The following is a 23342-nucleotide window of genomic DNA, read 5'->3' as shown; positions in this document are numbered from 1 at the left end:
CTGGCCTGCCTCCAGTCTCTTCTCCTTCCTACCTTGAGAATTATCTGAAATAAATACTTCCCCTAGTCCCAGAATTAATTCCCACCATCTGTAGGTCTCTGGTAAGCCTTTCCTGTCCTCAGATAAGGTCATGCCCCAGTTTGCTCTTACGACACTTGATTGTCGTGTGTCCTTCCTTCATAACCCTTATCACTGAAGCATGTAGTCACACTTACAAGACTATTTGATTAGTGTCTGCTTCCTTCACGGGATTCACTGAACTGAAATCCCCTCATGTGCCAGAACCACATCTATTCTTTTTTTACTGTATTCCTAGTGACTAGCCCAAAGGAAATTCCCAATAAATATTTCCTGAATGTTGTTCTTTTTTTATTAATTTTTTTCTAGGGTTTTGAGATGTAATGTTAGGTAATTTATTTGTTTTTATTTTATTCTTTTTTAGTTATTTATTCTAATTAGGTATATATGACAGCAGAATGCATTTTGATTCATTGTACACAGTTACAGCACAACTTTTCATTTCTCTGGTTGTACACGATGTAGCGTCGCACCATATGTGCAGTCACACATGTGTACATTACCTAGGGTAATGATGTCCATCTCATTCCACCATCTTTCCTGCCCCCATTCCACCTTGAATGTTGTTCTTATGTGCCCTTTTGGCAGTCTTGTCTGACAAACAAGATTTCATCAAGAATTTGTTTAAATTTTAAGGTAGATAACATTGGCTCCAAATATTTTGATTTTGATTTTTTTTAAAATATTTTTTTTAGTTGTACAAAAAATTATTATCTATCTTAAAATTGTACGTGGACACAATACCTTTAATTAATTAATTTATTTATTTATATGTGGTACTGAGGATGGAACCCAATGCCTCACATGTGCTAGGAACCCAATGCCTCACATGCCTCTACCATGAGCTAAAGCCCCAGCCCCTTGATTTTTATTTATAGATTTAATGTGCCTATAATATTAATAAATGTCTTTCAGTAGAATATTGTCTTTTGCTTCAGAGTGGTCTTTTCATTCTCTCACTTAGAATCTGAATCTTCAGAATTGCATAGGCTAAAAATCTTCAAAAATGATAAGATTTATCAGTGTACATTTCTGTTTAATTGTGTGCCTACAACTTTGTATACATAGATAATACTAAATATGTTTGTTGACCCTTATTATTATATATTATTCTCATTTGAACATTCTGTATCCACAATATACAGTTCAGGAAGGAAAGGGGAAAAAAATCATCTATCACACTACTACTCAGACTCACATTTTGGTGGATTTTAGTGTGTGTGTGTGTGTTATTTGTTTCCCTGCAGTGTTGGGGATCAAACCCAGGGTCTTGCACATGCTAGGCAAGTACTCTACTACTGAGCTACATCCCCAGGCCATCTTTTCGTTTTTTATTGTACATTATTAGCATTGCCATAATCACAATATATATAAAAATTTGTGTCCTGCTTTTACCCCATAAATAACTTACAGTTGATTGATCAAAGTATTATATTCTGTATGACATTTTAGATAAGCCTAATCCATTCAGTGCAATTTAGTAAATATTTATGAGGAAATATACTGTGCTAGTACCATTCCATACATCTAACACCTTTCAGAGAAAATACACAGGTTTGGTACCTTGACTCTATAGCAACAGAATACTGTAGTTAGGAAGCATTTAGAGACATTTTTACTGCACAGATATATTTTATAGCATCTCCTGTCCTTCCTCAAAGCAGGAGTAAGTATTCGTTTAATAGCTTCTTCATTTATTCAACAAATTGATTATGGATCACCCCCACACCAGGCACTCGTCTATGTACTGGAGATTCAGCAGTGAATAAAAATCCCTGTGTTGGGAGAACACAGTGCAACAAGAATGAATGAATCAATGAGTCAGGTGATAAGTAGAGAAAGAAAAATAGTAGGATAAGAGGGATGAATAATGGCAGGTGGGAGGGGCTGCTCCTTTCTAAGGTCAGGGAATGCCTCTCTGGATGGTGACATTTGAGCAGACACCTAAATGGAATGAGGAGTGAGCTGTGCAGCTGTCAAAGGGTAGTATTTTTCCTGGCAGAGGGATCATCAGGTACAAAAGCCCTGAGGTTTTCAAGGAATAGCAAGGAGCCAGAGTGAGAAGGTAGATAAGAGTCAAAGTCAGTTGGGGGTGAGGCCTCTGGCTTTTCCTCTGAGATGGGAAGTAGCAGAATAGTGACTTGGTCTGACTCATGCTTTAATAGACTACTTCATTCTCTAGTCTTCTATGTTCCTCCTCAGAGGCCTTTTAGTCCCACCTTCATCGCCCTCTGTATGCATGACCTTAAGCCATAGCTTATAGACTTTCTTTTAGACAAATGCATGGTGTACTTATACCATGAAGGGCTTATTCCCTGTACCTACATGTGCAGGTAGATAATTAGCCACACTCTGTGGTGTCACAGGATCAGAGTTGATTATCACTGTTCTAAGGAACTAGGCCCATTCCACATATTTGAAAAACTACCTTAACATTTCATTTCTTGGTCTTTTGCTCACTTGAGGCAATTGCAACTCACTGAAAATAATGACCAAATGTGTTTTTCAAATTGCATATAAAAATTTAACCTAGTAGGGCTTATTGTCAGCCTATAATTATTAAGCATGCTTCAACCTCTGACAATCTAGAATCCAGCTTTATTTTTTTATGTTTTATTTGTTGGTTGGTATGGGTGGAGGGAGTCTAATTATAATCTTCCTTGAATTGCTTTATGGTTAGATCTGTCACATGCCAAAGTTAGATCCCATTAGCAGGCTTAAAACATTTATTTCTGAAAGAACAAACTGTTATACTGTTACATGTTGCTTAGGGTAATTGATTTCTTTTGTTTTCTTTCTTGTTACAGGAGGAGACATCACAGCTTTCCCAGATTGGGAGAAAAAATATGGAATGTGTTTTACTGCTGACTGAACACAACCAAATGAACTGTACTGACAGTAGTTTGAAAACCAGCAGTTAGCAGTTTGTTCAGACTCTAACACTGTCCAGCACTTTCCAGAGCAAACTCACTGTTTACAAGAACTCTCGGCCTTACGAAGTTTATAACCTCAAGCTTTGTTTATTTAAAATATTTCTGCGAAAGAAAAGTACCCGAAGCCTATTTTCCAAAATGGCCATGGATGAGTATTTGTGGATGGTCATTTTGGGTTTTATTATAGCTTTCATCTTGGCATTTTCTGTTGGTGCAAATGATGTTGCCAATTCATTCGGTACCGCCGTGGGCTCTGGTGTGGTGACCTTGAAGCAGGCATGCATTTTGGCTTCAATATTTGAAACCACCGGCTCTGTGTTGTTGGGGGCCAAAGTAGGAGAGACTATTCGAAAAGGTATCATTGACGTGAACCTATACAACGATACCGTAGAAATACTTATGGCTGGGGAAGTTAGCGCCATGGTTGGTAAGTAGCATAAGTCTTTACACCAATGAGTGATGTGTCCACTGGCCTATTTCCCTACTACAACTCTCTCCATATCCATAAGTGTGATTTTTGTTTTAACTTTTCAAAAACTGATTTGATATTTCATATTTACTATTCGATTGCTTCTCACTTTCTGCATTTAATTTGGTTGTGACTTTTTAAAGCATTTATTTTCTCAAATTATTAGCAGTCTTGATGGTTACAATAAATTTCAGATAGGTGAATACATCTCACAAAGTTGAAAAGTATAGAGTAGCTCTTCATTGTTTTGGAGTTATTTTAAAGTTATGAAAGAAATAATATTATCTAAATGTGTTTTCAAAGTTTACCTATGAAATTTTCTTGAAGGTTGATTTATAGTTTTACTTAGGATGTAGCATTTTGAAATGTGACTGTCAAAAAATATATGCATATATAAATTAGAGGGCTAGAGGTGTGGCTCATTGGTAGAGCACTTGCCTATCATGGGCAAGGCCCTGGCTTCTATCCCCAGCATTGGGAAAACAAACAACAGCAACAAAACCAACACTCATGGGGCTGAGTGAGAATGTAGCTCAGTGGCAGAATACATGTTTAGTATGCACAAGGCCCTGGGTTGAATTCTCAGAACCAAAAATTAAACAGATAATATTTATTATTTTAACTCTTGTGTTCTTCATTTAAGTTCTAGGGCCATTACCACATGAATTTAAGTGGTTACATTTCAAGCAGTTCTGGTCTTTTTTGTTATCAGTAGTCCTTTTTTTTTTTTGGCTTTTGTTTTGATTTTCTGCTTCTACCACTGGGAACAACTTTTGATACGTGTGTGGGTTTTTCTGGCCAAAACATAATTTGTATATCACCTGCATATACTATGACCTTTTATTGGTAGTTTTCAGTTGTCTAGATGAAGGAAAGAATTGAGCTGAGTGAACTGTGTTGATGTGCAAGTAAACTGGTTGGTCAGTGTGATTACTCCCTTGCCCACAGTGACGGTAGCCTTGAAACACTATGGGGACACTTCCTTGCAATTTAAAGAAAAGTCCAGGCAGGAATACACTAAGTGCAGCTGACAGGACTCTTTCTCTGCTTGCCTCTAGGTAGAGATGACGTCACAGCAGACAGCTGATCTATACGGGTAATTTGGTTAGGGAGAAGAGGGTTAGAGAGGAATTCCACCACCTTCTGCTTTCAACAGGACATATCCTTTTGTAGGAAGAGTCCTGCAGTAGGAGGTAAGATGCTGGTGTACCAAGAACACAGCCACATTCCACAGGTCCCTAGTTATTTATGGTGTCACTAGCATTCCTTATGCACCTAGAATGTGGAGATTACTTGCCATATTGAAGGTCACCCACTATCTTTCTTTATAAAAAGTTACTTTTAGAAGTCATTGAAGGCATCTGACAGAAACAGACTGATATACTAAGATGTTCAATATTAAAAACACAGTAAGCTAAGAGGTTCTTATTTCTCAACATTTTGTATTGTAAAGATGTAAGTTTCTAGATTGCTTTAATTCCAACCACTATTTTAATTATTGAATTTTATTTACCTTCACTGAACAAGTATTTCTCAGCAGTCAGATATATTTGAAGTTCCCTTAGAAAAATAACCATTATTTATAAAATTCATCCTTGGTAGTTATGATAAATATCTAAGATTTAATCATATCAAGCTGAATTTGAGATTTTTCTCAACAAGATAATGTGGACAAGATGCACTGAAAATATGGGAGAAATAGAAACACTGATAAAATTCAGTGGTAACTGAATTTTTTCTTCTTGTGAGGAAAATTTTTGAGCAATGGTTGTATTTATTAAAGAGATTATTAGTTACTGAGGCTATCCTGAGGACTTCAGTTAGAAAGTTTTGTGAACTGAGCTTTATGTCACTACTAATTTTTTGTATAGTCAATATAACTTGTCCAATTTTTCATTTTTCCCACCCCTGGCCTTGGCTCTTTTCTGAAAGAATGAAGGATACTTACCTCAACTAGAATTTGGGTTTACCAAAGCAATTTGAGGTTTTGCTTCAATAACATAATTGTTTGCTTTGGTTTCTGTCTTTCTTTTCATTTTTTTTTTTCCATGTGTGGTTAGTTGAATCTCAAAGCCTGTATTTGGGGTTGGGGGAGTTTATATGAATTACCTTGAATTTAAAAGTGGACCTCCTTGTAGAGGAGCTGTATAAATTTAAGATGGTAGTGTAATTATTATTGGCCAAAACCAAAGCTAATTTTGTTCAGAAGTCCAGATTCTTCTAGTCTTCCTCTTTTTAAATTCTTCCTTCAGTTTTTTTCTTCTCCCTCTCTCTCCCTGACCTTTTATTCTGTTCTATGATGTTCTCTTTTTTTCCTTCAGTAAATTCTCCCCCCATACATGGGCCTCTGTTTTTTCTGATAGAGTTGTGTTAGAGTTGGGTTGGTTGGTAGAAGAAATTATTGGTGCCCCTCAACTTCCTGAACAAGTTATCTTCTGACACTCAGCTCTATCTACTTTGTATGAAACCACCAACTGTTGCCAATACCTACTGAGAATTCTTCTCATAGCAATACCCATGTTGGCACAAACTATTTCTTTCAACTGACATAAGAAGCATACAGACCCCTTATAGCCACTCAGCATCCAGGGCTGCCAACCCCTGCCCAGTCCCTGCTTATCCTTCACCTCCTGTTTCTGCTCTGTGCACCGCCCTCACCCATGCCTGTCTCTACTGTGACCCTCAACCTTTGCCATTTCTTTCATCTTCGAAGGAGCCTACTGCCTCAAGGATGCCTGACTCCCCCTTTTCCCTAGGCTTTCTTACACCTTTATCCCATAGTTAATCCCATTCCTCTTTGTAGGATATTATTATCTTACATTAAAAATCTCTCTTTCCCCCTGGATGTGAGTGTGATCCCATTTACCTTCAGCTATTCCTGAGGTTTAGGAGGCCCCTGCTCACTACCAGGTCCCCGAGCCAGTCCTGACTCTGTTTGCCCCTCCTTATAGCTGTTCCTTTATTCTTCCCCACTCTCTCTCCCTTTTTTTCCTTCTTCCCCTTGCAGGCAGTCCCCACCCCCTTACCTTTCCTTACAAACTCTCCTCCAGGACATATATTACAAAGTCAACCAGAGAAAGGAAAGCAGTTTTCAGGAAGGAAAATCTTGTCTGAATGCAGTGGGGTGAGTTTATACCATTCTCTTACATCCCTAGATTTAAGTAATGGTTCTGGCTATGAAACATGCTCCGAACTCTAGCTTTATTTTTAGAACAACTTAGTCCCTGCAGAGTCCAGGGCTCAGATATGAAGCTTAAGGAATTGACCTCAGGGAAGCCTAGGTGCTGCCATGGAGCCTGCTACCAGCTTGGCAGCACAAACTGGCCCCTTCTTCTCCCAACACACGATTCAGGGGTAGACACAGGGTCACAGCCAGCTTCAACTCAAAGGTCAGCACGCCTGGCCCTCACTGGAGCAGCTGTCCATGTTGCCTCACAAACTGGGACCTGTGCAGCCATAAATGACCCTTCTGTAACTTGGATGTCTTTGAAGAAAATGCCAGGGGTCCGCTTAAAGGTGGTGCTGCTGCCAAGCAACCAGGCTTCCAGAATTAACATTTGGGATTAATAATGTACCCAGCTTATCTGCCAGACTCTTGATTCCTGTACAGTTCTGTACAGGCTTTTCAACAACTGCTTCTGAAAGCGATCTCTCCCAGCTGATGCTTTTAATACTCACTGCAAAATCTGATCTGCTTATGAAAATATCTCAAGTGAACTGTAGCCTAGAAAAACATTAAGCCTAGGAAAGTGGTGGAATGGAAGGAAAGGACACAAAGCTACAGTAAGGGCTCCCAAACACACCAAGCAGGATCTGAAAGCAGACGCCCAACTCTGGGTTAAATATCACAGTTATTTTTCAAATGAGAGACAAAAAAAATGTTTAATGTGGTAATTTCCACTCTTTTACAGACTAATGTGGCATAGACAATATTTAGCATTCCTCATAATGTGACTACAAGGCATAACTGTAACAAAACTTTTCCCCAGTGTGTTGCCTTTCTTATCTGTCTATTTGTGGTAGAGTCTTTAATCTCTTGCTGATTTTGGCCAAACTTCACACCAAACAAGTTCATCATTGGCATATTCCCCCTCACGTGACAAAGGCAAGTGATAACTGGCATCAGGAGACTTGTCTTTAAATACATAGTCGTCATAATCTCTTCCATGTTGAAGAAGGGATAGTCCTTCCTTCAAGGTAATTGAGCAATTTTTGTCTGGTCCTCAGCACTTTATAAAAAAATAATCCATAGAAAATTAAGCTCAGGGAGCTGGAGTTGTAGCTCAGTGGTAGAGCACTTGTCTGGCATGTGTGAGGCCCTGGGTTCAATCCTCAGCACCACATATAAATAAATAAAATAAAAGATCCATTGACAACTAAAAAATATTAAAAAAAAAAAAAGAAAAGAAAATTAAACTCAGGGAAATGTTATTATAGAGAATAATAATTTGGACTTCTTACCTTGGTGGCTAAGACTGTACTATGTGTCTGATTTTATTTCATTTTTATCTTTCAATTCACAGGTTCAGCTGTTTGGCAGCTGATTGCATCCTTCCTGAGACTTCCAATCTCAGGAACTCATTGCATTGTTGGTTCAACCATAGGATTCTCACTTGTTGCAATTGGTACAAAAGGTGTGCAGTGGATGGAACTTGTCAAGATTGGTAATTGCCATTTTCTTTTACCTATAAGAAGGAAAGTTTACCTTTTCTAGAGTAAGTTTTATTACAAGTTACTTTATATTTTTCCCTTCAAATGTTAAGATTTAGAAGACCTGTATGGTATGAGTAATGCTTTCCCCCTTAGAATTTCTGTTAAAGGAGATTGTGAACTGTTAGACAGTTTTAAACTCCATTCTTTTAAAATTTTACATTGTCATTCAGCTTTGAAAATCAATATTTATTTGTTCTTCCCAGGCAGAAGAGAAATTTATTTGATTGAAGTCAATCTAAAGGTCAGAGAAAGATTAGGCCGGAAGTAAGGAAAATGGCATTGAACCCAGGAGCTCATGGTTATGGGGAGGCAAATTAAGCCAGTGTTATTAACCTCCCTGCAGTCAAGACATTGTCCAGTCTGCCCCCTAGGGAGGAAGCATTGTAGTGTTCCTTGGAGGTTATAGGTGTGCTGAGCAGGGACCAAAACAGGCCAATACTCATTCCAAGAGTAGTAACAGTTTACTTCCTGGCTATGCTTTTAGCACAAGGTAAATCCACTCAACCTCATGCACATCAACCCACCCACAGTGAAAAAGGCTCTTTTGCCCCATCGCCATCCTCTGTGTTGCTCATTCTTCTACCAGAATCACCAGGTTAATCAGGTCTCTGAGCTGCCAATCAGAAACACAAGCCACCAGGAAAATTACCTTATATCTGAGTGGTCATCAATTAGCTACACTTTAGAACTACCTAGAAAAGTGATTTTAAAATACCACCCAGACCTCATTCCAAACCTTTCAGATCAATCAAATTTTTGGAAGTAGAGTTAAGAGCATAAGTGGTTTTTAAAAACTCCCCAGATAGTTTCAGTGTGCCACCAGAGCTAGGAATCTAATGGAAGGTGGCAACCTTTTTAAAAAAAAAAAAAAAAAAAACCTTACTGATGGAACAAGTACAGGACCTGCAGGTGAAAGGGCTCAGTGGGAATCAAAGGAATCTGTCTTCTGAGGCTAGTGCTTGGGGAACAGCTACTCCACTGAGCTGATAGTGTAATCTGTTATGTGCCACTTTGTGTCTGAGTGAAGCAATATACAGTCAGGGGGCTTGCTGGGTTCTGAGTTGAGTAAACTATTCTGGTGATATTTATTACTGTATATAACTTATATTGGCTGTCGTATTATAAAAATATGACCACAATCATGTATGAATTTTAACATTCATTAGACTCTTTTTTAATCATTTAGTTGCCTCTTGGTTTATATCTCCACTGTTGTCTGGTTTCATGTCTGGCGTGCTGTTTGTACTGATCAGAATGTTCATCTTAAAAAAGGTAAGTGAAGCTGTTTTTGTTTTTATTAAATTTTAGGACTAATTTTGGCTCACTATCAATAGAAATTGATAATGAGAAGGGGGTATGAGGGAGAATTGTATATTTTCATTGTTAAGGTACAGCACTCCAGAGTTAATCTGACATTATCTTAAGTGGCCAGAATGAGCCAAGGTCAAGTATCCAATGAATCCCCCAGAAAATAGCACCTCCAGTAGTGTTTTGGGGGATTTTGATTTAGTTCATTAGTTAATACTCTCAGGAATTGTGCTCAGACCTTAAAAAAGAAAGGTGATTATTTCCTGAATGTTAAGCAGAATAGAATGAGATATTAAGATTTTGAAATTGATTGTCATTAAAAACATCTGGAGATTTCCTAAAGATATTTTCATATTTTTTTTTAAAAATGGAGATATCAAGCTTGAAATACTGACTTAATTTGAGGGAAGGATGCAAAAAAAGAAAATATGCCTACATGGTGTGCATTTTGTCTGAAAAATAAAATTAGAATTTAGATTAGTATTCCGGAGAGAAACTCAGTTGTCATTTTTTAATTTGACTGTCAAAGGGTTATTACAATATGTTTCTTTTTTATATTTCATTTTTAAAATACACATGTAATGTTTATACTTATTTGTGGGGTACAGTTTGATAGATAGGTCCAATATATAATGATCAAATAAGAAAAATTAGCATTTCCATGTCCTCACATTTTATTATTTCTATGTATTGGGTACCTTCAAACTATTCTCCTCTAGTTATTTTGAAATGTATAAAATGAATTGATATAGACTATATTACCCTATTGTGCTATATAACATTAGAATTATATGTTAGTAAGCTGTCACTGTGACAAAGTACCTGAGATAAACAACTTATAGGGAGGAAAGGTTTATTTTGGCTCATGGTTTCAGAGGTTTGAGTCCATCGTCACTTGATCCTGTTGCTTTGGGCCCATGAAGACCCAGTGCATCATAGCAGGGAGCACAATGAATGAAACCTATTCACTCTATTGTGATTGGGGAAGCAAAAAGAGAGGAAGAATAAGGACCAGGGTCCTAATATTCCCTTTAGGGTCCTAATATAACCCCACTGACCTAAATTCTTCCTCTAGGCTCCACCTCCTGAAAGTTCCATCACCTCCCATTAGTGCCATGTGCTGGGGACCAAACACATGGGCCTTTGGGAGCTATTCAGTATCCAAACTATAGCAAGCTACTTCCCCCATTGAACTATATTTTGGTACTCATTATCCACCATCTCTATTCCTCCTTCCTACCTCCTTCCTGCCCTCTGGTGGCCTCCATTCTACTTTCTAGTTTGGTTATTAACTCTTATAGCATCCACAAATGAATAAGAACTTACAATGTTTGTTTTGTTTTTTTTTTTTCTGTGCCTGGCTTATTTCACTTAATATAACATCCTTCAGTGCCATCCATGATAACCACAAATGACAGGATTTCATCCTTTTTATGGCTAGATATCTTCTATTTTGTGGAAGAGACACATTTTTTTAAAACTGCTCATCTCTTCTTGGACATCTTGGTTGAGTCGTTACAATGTTTTTGTAAGCAATAAAGCACCTTTTTGTGTTGCACTGTAGTCTTCCTTTTTTTATAGTTTTGCTTTCTATTGTTTTAGCTACCCATGACCAACCATTGTCTGAAAATATTAATTGGAAAATTCCCAAAATAAATAATTCAGAAGCTTTACATTGCATGCCAATTTGAGTATTGTGATAAAATTTCCCACCACCCTGCTCCCATTTTAGCTAGGATTTGAATCATCCTTTTTCTATCCATTCTGTGTATATTACCTACCCACTAGTCATTTAGCCATTTCAATGATCAGTTCTATTGTGGCAGTATCATAATGCTTGTATTCAAGTAACTCTTAGGTAGAAACCTAATGCTATGTCACCATGCCTACATCATTCACTTCACTCCATCTCATTATATAAGCATTATATTATCTCACATCATCACAGGATGAGTATAATAAATATTTTGAAAGAGCACATTCATATAAGTTTTCATTGCATTTTTGTGATTGTTTTATTTTATTAGTAGTTATTATTGTTAATCTTACTTGCCTTATTTATAAGTTGAACTCTATTGCAGGTATGTATGTATAGGGAAAACAGTACATGGGGATTGGGTACCGCCCTCAGTTTCAGGCCTCTACTGGGGATCTTGGAACATATTCTATGGGGACCAGGGGGCACTCCCATAGCATACTCTTATGCTTGAGCCATTCCAGCACATCAAGGACATGCCTTTTTTCAGCTACATATTGTTTGAAAATACAGCTCTTTTCTTTTAGCATTTTCTAGTGGTCTATTAAAGAGCTCATTCTCTTAAATAAGTACAAACTTGCCATCATCATTTCGCACCATTCCTTTTCCTGGGCTTGGAGCAGCTACTCTAATATTTGTTTACATCTTGGAAAGTGCTAGTCTGTCTTGCCTGCCAGCCTTCACCCTTTTTATTTCCTCTGCCTGGAATCCATCCTTGCCTGGCAAACTTCTACTCAACCTTCAGGTGACACTTCCTAGGAAGCCTCTCCTACACCAGCTTCTGGTTGGTTACCTCTTAGTCCTCTTCCCACAACACTAAATATGGATGAGATAGATGCTTGGTTGGCAGGGGTAGGGAGAGATGATGAGTAGATAGATGAAAGGGAGGGAGGGAGAAAGAGAAAGGGAAGAAATGAGACAGGTCTAATGAGACATTTGTCATTTGAACTTTAAGAGTAGGTTTTTGGAGCTGGGGCTATAGCTCAGTGGTAGAGTACTTGCCTAGCATGAGTGGGGCCCTCCATTCCATCCCCAGCACTGAAAAAAATAGAGAGTAGGTTATTTGGGAAAATATGAAGTGATTCAGTTAAAAAACTCAGACTTGGGCTGGGGATGTGGTTCAAGCAGTAGCATGCTCACCTGGCATGCGTGCGGCTCGGGTTCGATCCTCAGCACCACATACAAACAAAGATCTTGTCTCCACCGAAAACTAAAAAATAAATATTAAAAATTTTCTCTCTCTCTCTCTCTCTCAAAAAAAAAAAAAAAACACCTCAGACTTGGGACTTTCCACCTGTCGAAGTTGTTGATCTATAGTCTTTCTATAGACAGCTATTGTTCCTAAGAAAATAATGCTTTGGAAACCAGATACAGTCAGCATCTGAGCACACCAGTGTTTTGTGTTTGTGTTTAGTCCAATCTGCATTCTTTTCATGTGTCACCTCACAGGTTAGAATGCTGGCTGTCTCTCTCTCACCCCTTGTTCCAACCCATTTGTCTTAACATTCACTTCTCTTGCGCCCATCCCTGCCTAAACTGGCTGTCGCGCTCTCCTGCAATTGCATCACTTTCTGCCTGCCCCTGCTCTTACATGCCTGAAGTCTCACTGCCAGTCAACACAAGCCTCTTGACAAGTGCTGAAGGCTTCTTGAGCCATCCCAGAATAGGTCCTTGATGAGTTGTACTGTTTCTCAAACATCCTTGATTTCCATACGTGTTTGCATTTTGTAGTTGGCATCTCTAAGAGAGCCTCTATTTATTCATATCTTGATAGCTCATTTCAATTTTTAGACTTAACTTTCTTTTTATCTTGGTAGGTGGAATACTTATATCAATATGCAAGAACATCTTATGTGGTTATTAGAAATCAGTTTCTTTTTGAAATAATTAAGCAATATCTGTGTGCCAATGCTGTGTTGTGGAGTTCTTGGCCATATTATTGCTTCAAAATCCTCTGTAGATCTGCTTAAAACTAAATTTATAGTAGTTTCTGAGATATGATTTAACATGTGTGATACCATTCTTGTTGATGTATTAAATTGAGGGAATGTCATAACAGAAAGCTAAAGTTTTAAATAAATGTTTTATTAGACAACGAGCCACAATTCTTTTTACTTTTGATAGTTGAAGGTTAAATATTATACCTTATGAAAAGATTTTGAAAATTATAATATATGGAAAAGTACTGGTGTTATAAAGTCACGTAAAATCTAATAGTAATACAATAATCCATAAGTCATTTGACTTAGAGAGGTGTTAGAATCTCAAAATATTTATCAAATGTAGACTTTTAGGGGCAAAGCTCCATAGGTTTCAGAGAAGTAGTTGCTGAGCTCTGGGCTTTGGTTCCCCAGGCACTGACCTCCCCCAACAGTTCTTTTCTGTTTCTAAATCTGACATCAGCTCATGTGACTGTAGTGCTTTAATGTGTCTGCTGGCCACAATAGTGGGCTCTTTGAAAGTGCATTTGTGTAGAAGAGATGGCCCCAGCTGATGCCATTCCTGTAGATGTGCAGTGGAACACATGTAGTAACACACCAGCCTTTTTTGGCCACAGTGGGGTTTGGGGTACTTTCTTGTAACAGTGTCTTGTGTCATTTTTCTGGTGTTGCCTCCAGAGGCTCTGGAGTCCTGACCTCCCACTTTATCTCATTATTCCACAGGAGGATCCTGTTCCGAATGGCCTCCGGGCACTTCCACTGTTCTATGCTGCTACTATAGCAATAAATGTCTTTTCCATCATGTACACAGGAGCACCAGGTAAGAATTCTCTGGAAACTTAGATCCAGCCGTCAAGGTGCATTCTATTTCTAACAATGTTGATTTATTTGGTGTTTGCATTATTGCTGGCTGACAGTGAAAAGCATTATTGATGGTCATTTTGGAGTAGTGAAAAGAGCAATAAATGCATTTACTGTTCTAAATACCTAAGGGATACATGAACTACAAAGGCAACAGGCTTTCCAGTTTAAATTTTTAAAAAGTAAATAAATAAATCCCCATTCTGCCATTTACCCAACTGTAGGTAAATGAAAGTTCAGAGCAGCTTACTGAGCTTCTCTGAGTCTCAGAACCTGATCTGATAGCACATAACTACTGAGCAGTGAAGGGTCAGGGAAGGGAGGTGGAAATCCTAGTGCTACACAGGAGCGTGGTGAGTAGCAGCCACCCAGCCATCTACAGTGCAGTGGCAGAAGCAGTCCATAGATGTGGAACAACCTGGAAATTGTCAGCTTAATTAGTCTAACCAATACAAGCCAATACTGAAACCAGTGATGATTTTCTCTTCAGAATTACTCTTTTTGGTTTGGGGTTTGGGGGAAGGGGACAGTTAAAGATTCTTTTCTTTTACATTCTGAATAGGAAAAGAAAGAAACTCATGTAGAATATTCTAATGTGCACACATTTCAATGTTGATGAATGGGTAATGTCCTATTAAATGTTTCTGTATATGCTGGATGCAGTGATGTACTAGTAGTCCTAGTTACTTGGAAGACTGGGGCAAGAGGATCATTTGAGCCCATGCATTCTAGGCCACCCTGGGCAATGCAGCGAGACCCCCAAGACCCCAACTGGGGTAAGAAAGAAAAAAATCTCTGTACATATTTGGTAAAGAGAATTCACCCTCTGTTTCTTTTTATGAGATGTGTCTCAAACAACCAGATTCTGAATACACACAATTTTGTGGGGATATATGAAGTCAATATATATGTGAATATACATCATATTTCATCTTATTAATGTCATGGATATGATTTAGTTTTTGGCTACATCTGACAGAAAAGTCTCTTCTACTCAGAAGATAAAATTTCTGTTAAATGGCACATTGTGCTATAACTGAAAAGTGCCATCTTCCAAAATGAGGGGAATGCCTCACAAATTTCTCAAATTAGGTTTTCTTGATGTAATTTTCCCTGATTTTATTTTATGAAATTATATTTTGTTTACTTCAGTACTGAAAGATTTTCAAAAATTGTTTTTAAATGATTCTTAACATTTTATAACCTTTTACTTTGCCATCTCTGTCGCATTCAAAAACATTGATCTTAAAGATTTGATACTTAACATTATTGAGACTTCCAGACTCTGGGTGACTTCAGCAAGGGAGAGGGAGGCATCATAGCTGCTTTAAGTTATACCAAAAGCACAAAGCTGAAGATGAGAGTAAGGACACAGATGAAATCCTCACCTCAATCACAGCAGCCTGGTGTCTCTTCAGGTGTTATCATTCATGGACTATGAACACTCTTTGCCACAGATTTCCAAAGTGTCCCACGATTAAATTAAAAGAAAATCAGAGGCAGAGAAAAGGCAGTTCCATATGCTGGAGTTAAACCCTTCTACCAAGTGTGTGCTTTCTAGGTGCCTGGAAGGCTCAGGAATGCCACGCTGGAAGTAACATGTGGCAAAGAGACATCTTTGTAATCTTGCCCATGAGTCCTTGGTCTTAATTTCATGAAGGCATGAAGGCTCTTAGAGCTCGAATAGCTGAACAAAAAGCAAAGCAGCTCTCTGTGCATGGGGCACAGAGAGCCCCTGTATGTGGGGTTTCCCAACAGACACACGAAAAAGAGAGAGAAAGGAGAGAGACTGAGCTAATGAAAATTGAGGATGCCTTTTGTAACACCAAGTCCTGGAAGTGAGAATGGTATAAATAAGATAATTTAAGGGCTGGGGATGTGGCTCAAGCGGTAGCGCGCTCGCCTGGCATGCGTGCGGCCCGGGTTCGATCCTCAGCACCACATACCAACAAAGATGTTGTGTCCGCCGAGAACTAAAAAATAAACATTAAAAATCCTCTCTCTCTCTCTCTCTCTCTCCTCTCTTACTCTCTCTTTAAAAAAAAAAAAAGATAATTTAATTTTGTTTCTGCATTTTTTTCCACTCTATTGTTGCTTCCTGGTTTTTTTCCAAATGTCAGAATACAAATGTGTGATTCCTTCTAAATTTTGACTTAATATATACTTTATATATACTGTCTTTAAAATTTTTCTTATTTTCCCCTACTTTTTTACATTTTTATTTGTACATTTGCTAAAAGAAACATCTTACTGAGAGAGTAAACTAATCTATGGAAAATTAAACTATATGATGGATGAGACACAAAGGACAATACACATACTTCACAAGGTTATTGTGAGAAAGATAACATAAATGCATTGAGTTGAGTTTTACATGAATTAATCCTTCCAGTCCTCTCAGCTCCTCTAGAGAATTGTTGATGTTGCCAACCCCACTTGTGCTGGGAGAGAGGCACAGCAATGCTGCATTCGCTAGATCATATAACTGGTAAGATGCAGACCAGAATTTGAACGAGACTAATCCTGAACCCTGTGGTCTTTGTTGTGACATTATGCCGATACATGAGATAGCTGAAGGAAAGTACTTATAAGTATGTATAGCGTTACTGAAAATGACAATAAAAATTGCATCAACCTTAGCAAATTCTTCCTCTTAACTCTCTTGAAAACATGCCTTCCAATATATTTAAGGACCTGGTTATAAATTTTTTATACACTTTATATAACCGTTATTGTGAAGAAAGTTGCTACCTCTTTAATTAGAAATATTTTAAAAATCTAAAAATGATGTTGAAGATTATCATTCAATTGAAATACAGACAATATCCCCAGTCGTAAAGTTCCTGGTACATGTATGGGATAGGCAGCTGTTCTATAAGGAACGTAACATCTCAACTCCCTAAGTCCCATTACTTATTGTAAAGTAGGGATAGTAGTAGTAGCTCCATTAAAGGGACACTGTGATTCCTGAGATAATGTGGGGAGGGCATGTTGCATGGCACCTAATGCATAACTCACTTTTAATCATGTTAGAGACTCTTATTACCATCAGTCATTATTAGCCTCATTTTCTCAGTTGTTAACAGCAAATAAATTCATCCTATTTTTCTATTTTTCCTGAATATATTTGTGGAACATTTTACCTGAAGTTTTCCAGGGTTGCTGGGTGGAGGGGATGTTACCTGGAGGAGAAAGGAGAAGTTTATGACCCTGAAGGACCAATCATTTTGTTCCTCCATTAAGTCATAAAAGAACTTTGCTAATATTTTGGTCCCTGGGGAATGTTCCTAGAAAATCCAATAGGTGGGCCAAATCTTATTTTATTTAATCACTGAAGGTTATTATTTACGCTTCAAACTAGACTTTAATTACATACTCCTTCCTCATTTGCGGTATCTCAACTTGTCCAGGTGTATCATAAGTAGCCATGACGACATATTTGGTAATAAGCTTGAGCTGAGAGTCATTTTAACAGTGACTGAGTTGATCCATTCCTCTCAACGTACATCTGCCCTTCTAGAATTTATTCCTCTTGGTTCTCTTTCTTTCTTAGAACAGTTTCACATAATACACAGAAACATCAGAGATAAAAGAATGAAATTCTCCAAGAAAAATGAGTGACAGCATTAATCTTACCCAGTTTTACCATTAAGAGATTTTGAAAAATAGTATTTGTATTCATGGAGATGAATCAAATGGGGATTTGTTAGATGTTGAGTTATAGTGTTTTGTTTTGATTTCCTCTGTTCCTCCACTCTAAATTATTAAGTTGTTTATATCTTCGGCTTACTTTGATTTGTTTTACTTTGCATCTGACATGACTTATCTCAAAAGTCATTCTTACACTTCAGAGACTGAGTGTATACTTTTAAAAAATTGCCTTTGCATTTTTGTTCTTTAAAAAAATGATTAGGAAGAACCAAAAATAACTTTAGGAAATGAAGTGCTTACTTGGATTGGATTCAAGCATGACGTTTGTTTTTAATTGAAAAAAGTCTTTAGTTGTGTGGCACCTGGTTTTTGTTCAATGTTTAGACAGTTCATGCTGAAATTCATTGCATGCCTCTTTGAGTAGACAAAGCAGATCACCTCATTAAGCCCTAGTAGTTACATATGACTTCTAAGTCAAAGTGAGGTTCCTAGACCAGCCACATCAGCAGTACTTGGTGACATGTCAGAACTACTCTGGCCCAGCCCTGATACAGAACTTCAAGTACTTCAGCCCAACAACACATGTTTCAGCAGGGAGCCCTCCAGTGATGCTGATGCATTTACAGTTGGAGAACCACAGCACTAATTACCTCTTGGACCACGAACAGTGCTACCTTATTACAGTTCTTAGATAATGAGGGTTCTTTAAAGTTCTAACCAGCAATCTTCCCTTACCCTCCTTTTTATCAGCAAATGAATTCTCAAACATAACCAAGCCTGGTTTCTGGCTTCCCCAGAGCAAGCCTATACCTGAGGTGTGGCTGCCTCTGCCACTGCCCCTCCTTCCATTTCCTCTTCCATCTCCATCCCCTTCTTTCTCCTTTTTCTCCTCTATCCCTTCCTCCTTTTTTTCTTTTTCTTCCTCTTCTCCACTGCCATCTCCTTTGCTTCTTTCTCCCCTCCTCCTCTTCCTTCTGGTCTAGTCCCAAGGAAATCAGAATATCAACAACCCCTGAGGCCCCTAGTTGTCTTTGTAAGAAGGAGCTTTGTTCTCCATGGGTCTCTGTATTCCAAGTTGTGATTGTAAAGTGCAAACTGTGGAGAGGAAGGAATTGTAACTGTAGTAATTCCTAGTCCTGGTTCAGGAAAGCACTAGAGTGAGAAAAGTTCCCAGTTACCACCAAGGGATGGATTCAAAAGTTAAGGATTTAAATTCACTTCCTTTCGAGAATTATTACAAATGACCCCTGGTTTGAGAAAGCTGGTACCATATTTTAAAATCCCAATGATAGAGCAAATTAGGAAATAGCATGTTTTATTTCAAAAGTGTGCTTAATTGTCTTTAAAAAGTTGTTCTAGGGGGCTAGGGTTGTAGCTCAGTGGTAGAGTGCTTGCCTTGCATGTGTGAGGCCCTGGATTCAATCCTCAGCTCCACATTAAAAATAAATAAATAAAAATAAAGATATTATCTACATCTACAGCTAAAAAATGTTTTAAAAAGTTGTTCTAGGATTCTTTTTACAAAGCTACCTCCTGTTGTGCTTTGAAATGTTGATTAAAAACAAAACAAAACTGGTAACTTCAGTTTATCAGGAAAGGCAGGATAAGAAAGAGTGATAGTACAAAGCAGGTCAGCCTGTGTTTATCCATACCTGTGTGTGTGTGTGTGTGTGTGTGTGTGTGTGTTCCTGTGGAAAGATGGCCACAACATAGAACCATCTAGGAAATGAAAGCATAGAATCGTATATATTGAATAATCCTGTTACTTTTAAATTTTTTGAAGAAATGAAAAAAGAAATCCTCACGAATACAGTAGAATGTGTTTATATGTATCTAGAAAATGCCTGAAAAGACATGTACCAAATAGTCCCCACTTTCTGTAGGAAGAAATGGAGGCAAAGGGGAGGGTAATAGGGGAATTTCATATTGTACATCATACAATTTGGTAGACACTGAGGATATTTTGTATTAAGCATGTATTATATAAAAGTTAAAAGCAAAGGCAAAATCTGCAGTTAATAAGAAGGAAGGCTGTAGGGAAAAGATAGTAAGGAGGGATAGAAGGGGACTGATATGAACTGCAGCCTTTTGGTTTCATATGATTTTGTTATTTTATAGATTCTTTAATGATTCTGTATGTGAAAAACAGGAGGTATAGCAGAGGAATAACAATGGAGAGGTAGTTTTTATAAAATGTTCTTCTACTTCCCTAAATGATTTGAATCTTCTGATCTTTTGTGGATTTGGATTGGAATTGTAAAGATGCTTGAGGTTAGAGCTAAATCACTATTCGTCATATCTTTTTTGTTCAGAAAATGAGAGGCACCGGAGATGAAAGGCCATTTAGTGGCTAAAGTGGAGAACAGAGATTCAGAGCTCCCAGCTCTGGCTCCTGGCAGCTACTTTTGGCTGAGCGAACACGAGCAATTCAAGCTGTGCCCTACTTTGTCTATCCGCAGAGGAAATCAACGTGCCATGCCTCGTTGCCCTCTGAAGGTGTAATTATTTGGAAACAATATGAGACCCTCACCAGGAAGACAATCCAATACAGAGTGTTTTTGTTGCAGATTTTGTAGTATATAACTTAACCTTAAGTAGTTAGAAGAGAAAAAGTTTTTCCTTGGGTGTACATTGATTCGGGTGTTTTTCTATAATGAACTTTTATGCAGAATTGTTTTTTTATTTTTTTATATTTTTTTAGTTGTTGATGGTTCTTTATTTTTATTTATTTATATATGGTGCTGAGAATCAAACCCAGTGCCTCTCACATGCCAGGAAAGTGCGTTACCACTGAGCCACAGCCCCAGCCTCCTATTTTTTTAATAATCCATGAAACTCAATTTTGTATGTTTAGTGTAGAGTGCGAATGTATAACATAAATAGCTATCAGCTTACATTTCTTACATGCAGGCTTTAAGAGTAATGGCTTGTTTCTTTCAATCCTCTCTTAAATTGCTAAATTCTTGGAACAATTTGGTAAGATCTCCATCCCCATTTGGTTCCTTTCTTCTTTCTTACTGTGAACAATTTTTCCCCTGTTTTCTTGGATTTGTTTACTTGGTCTCCCCACTTCTCCCACACTCAGATAGACTATTTCTATACCCTGCTTTCTATTCTAGATTTTCATGACCAGGAGGGTAACCTCAGAACTTTCTGGCCCAGGTCAAATGGATAGCAAGGCAGATGTAATGATACAGAGGTACAAACTCAAGTGATACAGTGTCTTAGTGTTTAAGCAAAGGATCAAAGTCTTGAAATTGACCTCAGTTTCCCCTTTTTGCCCTGTCACCATTTAGGACCTCACATGTCCCTAATGGGAAGTGTAGAGATGGGCTTGAAGAATCACAAGAAGCAGCCTTCTCTACTTTGGGGAGATAAGTAGAGAATTTAAAAAAAAAAAAAATAGGGCCTGATAGCAAAAGTGTTCAATCACCAAAAAAAAATCAAGTAACTCAAATTGTTAGTCTCTCCCCCACAATATGTATGATTTCCCTCTCTTAGACCAGGCTAAGGCAATGAAGCCAAAAGTAACACACTTGACAGTTTTATCCTCAACTAAACCACAGAAGGGAAAACCTCTTCCAAATCCAAATGCTTTGAAGCTGTAAGAATGTAGGTTTGCTGTTAGTTTATCAGTTTGACTTTGGTAAATGAACAGTTACCACTCACTTGGGCAAGAAATAGCTGTGGAGTGATCCTTTGTTACAGTGTGAAGACAGTGACTTGCAGATATAAAACAGAAGCCAGGAAGCCATGGCCAGAAATAGAGCCCAGTGGAGTCAGCTCCTGTGGTTTTATGAGCAGCCCTGGGCTTCAGGTTCACCGGCAGAGCTGGAGTGGAACCAGCTGCCACTTAAAACAGTGCAGCCTGAGGATGGTGCTGAGTCCATAGCTGTCTGATGTCACCTGGAGTTTTAGAATGGAGTAGTCTAAGTGCCAACATTTCTACCAGTGGCACTCTAGCTGTAAAAAGACTAGGTAACTCTGTTGTTTTTCTAAAATATTTGTACACATTAATATAACTTCCCCCTGATATTATTGGCTACCCATTCTGTAACCTCTTACAGTTATCAAAATATTTAATAATGATTAAGCAGTGTGGGGCTGGTTTATTTATATAAAATAGTGAACAAGGTAACAAAGCCTGCATCATTAAAAAATTTACTTATTTAAGAGCTAAGTTTTAAATAGGTCATTAATTTAAAATGTTCTACAAAGTGACATTCTTATTGTGGATTTTGGAAGTTGCCAATATAAAAGTACATGTATCAAGAAGTTAAAGCCCCACACCAATTTCCCATTTCTCCATAAGAAACCATTGCATCTTTCCAGAACTTTTTCTGTGTGTTAGCATATATGTCAGGAGTTAGGAATTGGGTTTTTTTTTTCCTGTTTTAACATAAAATGAGTCACAACTGCACATATATTATATAGCTGACTTCTATCACCTGGGCCTCTTTCCTTGTCAGTGTACCTCAGCCTGCCTTATTTTTATGACTGTGTACTGTGATTATTTTACATTTCCATGATGATGCATATATTAACTAATGCAAATTCTTACCATTACAAGTAAAACTATAGTAGGTCTATATATATGTGTGTGTGTGTGTTCATGGGTGAGCATGCTTAAGTTGTATACTTCATGAATGTGTCTGAGAGAAAATGGACAAAATCAGAGTGATGAGCTCTGAACACAAAACAGCACTGTGGAAAGATGATGTTCCTAAACCACGTTCACTTCCTCCCTTTTACTGATTAATATAATTACTGCTCAAAGTGCATTGCTAGACTTCAATGGAAAGTTTTTCTGTTATAATTGCATAGTTACGCTTGAAAGTCAATGTCCTTTGAACAACTTTTATTTCTAAGCTGATTTGTTAAAAAGGGTTGGAAAGCTGGGAATGGAACCACCATTTGACCCAGCTATTCCCCTTCTGGGTCTATTCCCTAAAGACCTAAAAAAAGCATGCTACAGGGACACTGCTACATCGATGTTCATAGCAGCACAATTCACAATAGCAAGACTGTGGAAGCAACCTAGATGCCCTTCAATAGATGAATGGATTTTAAAAATGTGGCATTTATACACAATGGAGTATTACTCTGCATTAAAAAATGACAAAATCATAGAATTTGGAGGGAAATGGATGGCATTAGAGCAGATTATGCTAAGTGAAGCTAGCCAATCCCTAAAAAACAAATGCCAGGTGTCTTCTTTGATATAAGGAGAGTAACTAAGAACAGAGTAGGGAGGAAGAGCATGAGAAGAAGATTAACATTAAACAGGGATGAGAGGTGGGAGGGAAAGGGAGAGAGAAGGGAAATTGCATGGAAATGGAAGGAGACCCTCAGGGTTATACAAAATTACATACAAGAGGAAGTGAGGGGAAAGGGAAAAATAATACAAGGGGGAGAAATGAATTACAGTAGAGGGGGTAGAGAGAGAGGAGGGGAGGGGAGGGGAGGGGGGATAGTGGAGGATAGGAAAGGCAACAGAATACAACAGACATGAGTATGTCAATATGTAAATCAATGGAAATGTAACTGATAAGATTCTGCAATCTGTATTCGGGGTAAAAATGGGAGTTCATAACCCACTTGAATCAAAGTGTGAAATATGATATATCAAGAAC

General features: G+C 38.0%; 1 protein-coding gene across 4 annotated transcripts in view; it reads left to right on the top strand.

Annotated features, from left to right (window-relative positions):
• The window catches only part of Slc20a2 (solute carrier family 20 member 2), a 101487-nt gene that overhangs the window by 52691 nt on the left and 25454 nt on the right, over positions 1 to 23342 (top strand). For 3 of the 4 annotated variants that reach the window (XM_078031277.1, XM_078031278.1, XM_005340303.5), the window contains exons 2-5: positions 2886 to 3438; positions 8004 to 8144; positions 9380 to 9465; positions 13921 to 14017. In XM_078031277.1, the coding sequence (XP_077887403.1) occupies positions 3150 to 3438; positions 8004 to 8144; positions 9380 to 9465; positions 13921 to 14017 (613 nt within the window). In that variant the 5' untranslated portion in view covers positions 2886 to 3149. Of the gene's footprint in view, positions 1 to 2885; positions 3439 to 5784; positions 6605 to 8003; positions 8145 to 9379; positions 9466 to 13920; positions 14018 to 23342 lie in introns of those variants that run through there. The other variant, XM_040268360.2, reaches the window with a different exon arrangement.

This window comes from Ictidomys tridecemlineatus, chromosome 14, assembly GCF_052094955.1.
Source record: "Ictidomys tridecemlineatus isolate mIctTri1 chromosome 14, mIctTri1.hap1, whole genome shotgun sequence".
Classification (NCBI taxonomy): Eukaryota; Metazoa; Chordata; class Mammalia; order Rodentia; family Sciuridae; genus Ictidomys; species Ictidomys tridecemlineatus.
Note: the sequence above shows the minus strand (reverse complement) of the source record. Positions and strands in the feature narration are given on the sequence as shown.